This window comes from Acanthisitta chloris, unplaced genomic scaffold (assembly GCF_000695815.1).
Source record: "Acanthisitta chloris isolate BGI_N310 unplaced genomic scaffold, ASM69581v1 scaffold15471, whole genome shotgun sequence".
NCBI classification, from domain to species: domain Eukaryota; kingdom Metazoa; phylum Chordata; class Aves; order Passeriformes; family Acanthisittidae; genus Acanthisitta; species Acanthisitta chloris.
Genome location: NW_008657776.1, coordinates 977 through 3,904, shown reverse-complemented (window position 1 = coordinate 3,904; position 2,928 = coordinate 977). Strand labels below are relative to the sequence as shown.

Sequence of the window (2,928 nt, the reverse complement as noted above, 5' to 3'; positions counted from 1 at the left end):
TATGTGTCTCACGCTCGGAACACACTGTGCTGGAAGAATATCCCTGGGATAAACCTACCCAGCCTCTCCAGAAGCTTCCTAGCACCGATGATGCAAATAGTTGGCACTAACACGACTCTCTGCTGCATCTCCTCATTTCTAAAGCTGAGAGAGCAGCACTGAGCAGTGAGTTCAACAGTGCTGTTAGTACTTCCATTTACGCTCTAACACAAGTGTGAACCACAAATCACCAGGGAATTCTGGACTGAGAATAAGCTTTGGCATCACTCACTCACCCACAGACCACAGGCAAAGGGCTCTACAACTACTTGTTTTGTTGGTGAATCACATTCTTCTTCTCCCCTGGGGTGACTTCCCTGGAAAATCATTTGAGCACACAGGAGGAGAGATGAGGCTGTGAAGCCTTTGGGCTGGTAGCACTGCTACAGCTCCTAAGGGAATGCAGTGCCTCCAGCTCCATGGGCAGTCCTGATGGCTCTGAATCATCATCACCAGCACCTCCATTTTTAATGATAAGCAAAATCCCAAAGTTTTTGTGAAATAAAACACTCTGAGCCCAGAAAAACTCTGAGTGTTGTGGTTATGTCCAGACCAGAACCCACCCCCTCTTGGTGCTGCAGGCCCCTCCCTGGTGACTCACCTTGCCACAAGCCCTGCAGTGGTGTCTCCTCTTGGTGAAGGTGAACCTGACCTGGCAGCTCATGCAGTTGGGTGCCTCAGAGTCAGGGACCCATAGGGGCTGCTTCCAGGGCAGAACTCCAGGTGCTCCTGGGGACTGGGATGTTTGACCCCCTCCAGAGCTGCCCTCTCCGGGGTCAGAGCTGCTACTGGTGCCCTGCATAGCAGATGCTGGGGGAGCAGAGACACCTCCCAGGTTCTCTCTCTCTGGCACATCTGTCCTGCTCAGTGGTGTCTGACCAGCAGCTCCATGGGAACGGCCAAGCAGCTGCTTTGGCCTTGCACCTTCACTATGAACAGGAGGAACCAGAGCTTCACTGCCACTCTCAGGCACGTCCTCCACATTGTTCACCTTTGCTAAATCCCCTTCACCTGCATCACCTCCCACCACATCACCATCATGGTCTAAAGGCTCCAATGCGTTGGACTCAAGGCTCTGCCCATACAAGAAGTCATCGAGCTCAGCATCACTGATTAGAGAGTCATCTTTGATAACACTCTCCTCAACAAAGTCAGACAGAACTGGGCTCGTGCTTCCATCATAGAACATGTCCACTCCAACACTACACGGCTCAGCCTCATAGTTCAGAAAGGCAGAAGGAAAAGCTTCCATTGCTTGAGAGTCTCCATCATTCACTACACTCCCAGTGTTGGCCTTCTCTCCACCTCTACTTGTCTCCACATCACTGATTCCAGCTAAACATTCCTCCTGCAGGTCAGTGTTTCCACAGGATTCCCTCCCAAGGAGATCAGCCTGAGGATTTGCAGCATGAGCAGTTACAGTATCACTAATAACCCCTGCATTCTGAGGTAGAGGATCAGCTCTCTCTTCTGCCATCACTAATGAGCCACACACAGACACAGGGAGTGAGAGACAGGACAGAGAGGTCTGGACATCCTCAGCTGGAACACACGGACAGTCAACAGTGCTTGGTATTTCACTGCCGCTCAGTTCTTCACTCCCTGCATCCCCTTCGGTGGTTTCCTTCCCCAGTTCCACCTCAGCTCCTGCCTGACCTGAGGAGACTGGTGAAACTCCACTGCCAGGTGATGCTGCACGGCCCCTGTCCCTCTTTGCCAGAGCTGCAGGCATGGATCCAAGCCTGCTCCCATCTTCTGCGTCTCCCTCTCCTGTGGCAAGTCCTTCACACACCTCTCTGCTTGCTGCAGAGTGTGCACTGTCACCCTGTGGGTCACAAGGCAGATTTCCACAGGCTTCCCCATCTCTGGGATCGTATGAACTCTGTGGTGTCACAGGGGCACACTCAGCAGCCTCTTCAGGCTGATCAGGCTCCTCACACTTCCCAGGTTCTGTCCTGTGTTGATAGCCACATAGACCTGAGCTCTTTCCTGTGGCACAACTGTCTGATTTTAGAGCAGGGTGGTTAACCTCCTCTGCGCCGAGACAGCCTGACCCTTGCAGCACAGAGTCCCCACCGCTATGCCCCATCCTGGGAGTGGCAGGTGGTGACACCGCAGCAGGAAGAGGAGCGCAGGATGTGCTGAAGCCACTCCACCCCGTGTCATGCAGGAAGCTGTTGCACTGCAGGTGCTGAGAGCTCCCAGGAGCAGCCACCGAGAGGGCATTGATGAGGTCACACACAGGCACTCCACCCCTCCCGAGGCTGCAGGCCTGAGCCTCGCTCAGGGAGCTGCTGTCCACCGTGGAGAGCAGGTCGGGCCCAGCCACACTTCTGTCCCTCTGTCGGGAGCACCCCAGCAGCGCGTGGCTCCCTGCAGAGCTCCCCGCTGGGGCAGCACAGTGGGGAGGGTCCTCTGGCAGCGGTGCTGTGAGGCACAGGTCCTGGAGGCAATCCAGCACGGAGGGGAGAGAATGCTGTTTCAGGTCACATGTACTCTGAGGAGTCCTGAAGAGCTCATAGTCATCTGTTTGAGGCAGGAAGAGACCAAAAGCAAAAGTTCGTAAGACTTCAAGTCTTTCCACAGTGCAATCCCTCTAAATCCCACCTGCTCATCAACACAGGCCTCCCTTAGCCTGTGCTACTTCCAAGTCCACACTATAGGGACCTCACAGCACCTGCCAGCACCTGAAGGGGCTCCAGGGAAGCGGCAGAGGGACTCTTGGTTAGGAGATACAGTGACAGGGCAAGGAGCAACGGGTACGAATTGAAGGAGGGAAATTTAGATGAGATATCAGGCTGAAGTTTTCCCCGTGAGGGTGGTGAGACACTGGCACAGGTTGCCCAGGGAGGCTGTGGCTGCCCCAACCCTGGCAGTGTTCACAGCCAG

At 54.6% G+C, this 2,928-nt stretch overlaps 1 protein-coding gene across 1 annotated transcript in view; it reads right to left on the bottom strand.

Moving 5' to 3' along the window:
- Nucleotides 1-640: 640 nt before the first annotated feature.
- The window catches only part of LOC103811864 (zinc finger FYVE domain-containing protein 16-like), a gene marked incomplete at its 3' end in the record, with an annotated part of 2,538 nt that continues 250 nt past the window's right edge, over nt 641-2,928 (bottom strand). The window contains exon 2 of the mRNA XM_009084862.1: nt 641-2,565. Coding sequence (XP_009083110.1) covers nt 641-2,565 — 1,925 coding nt within the window. The remainder of the gene's footprint in view (nt 2,566-2,928) is intronic.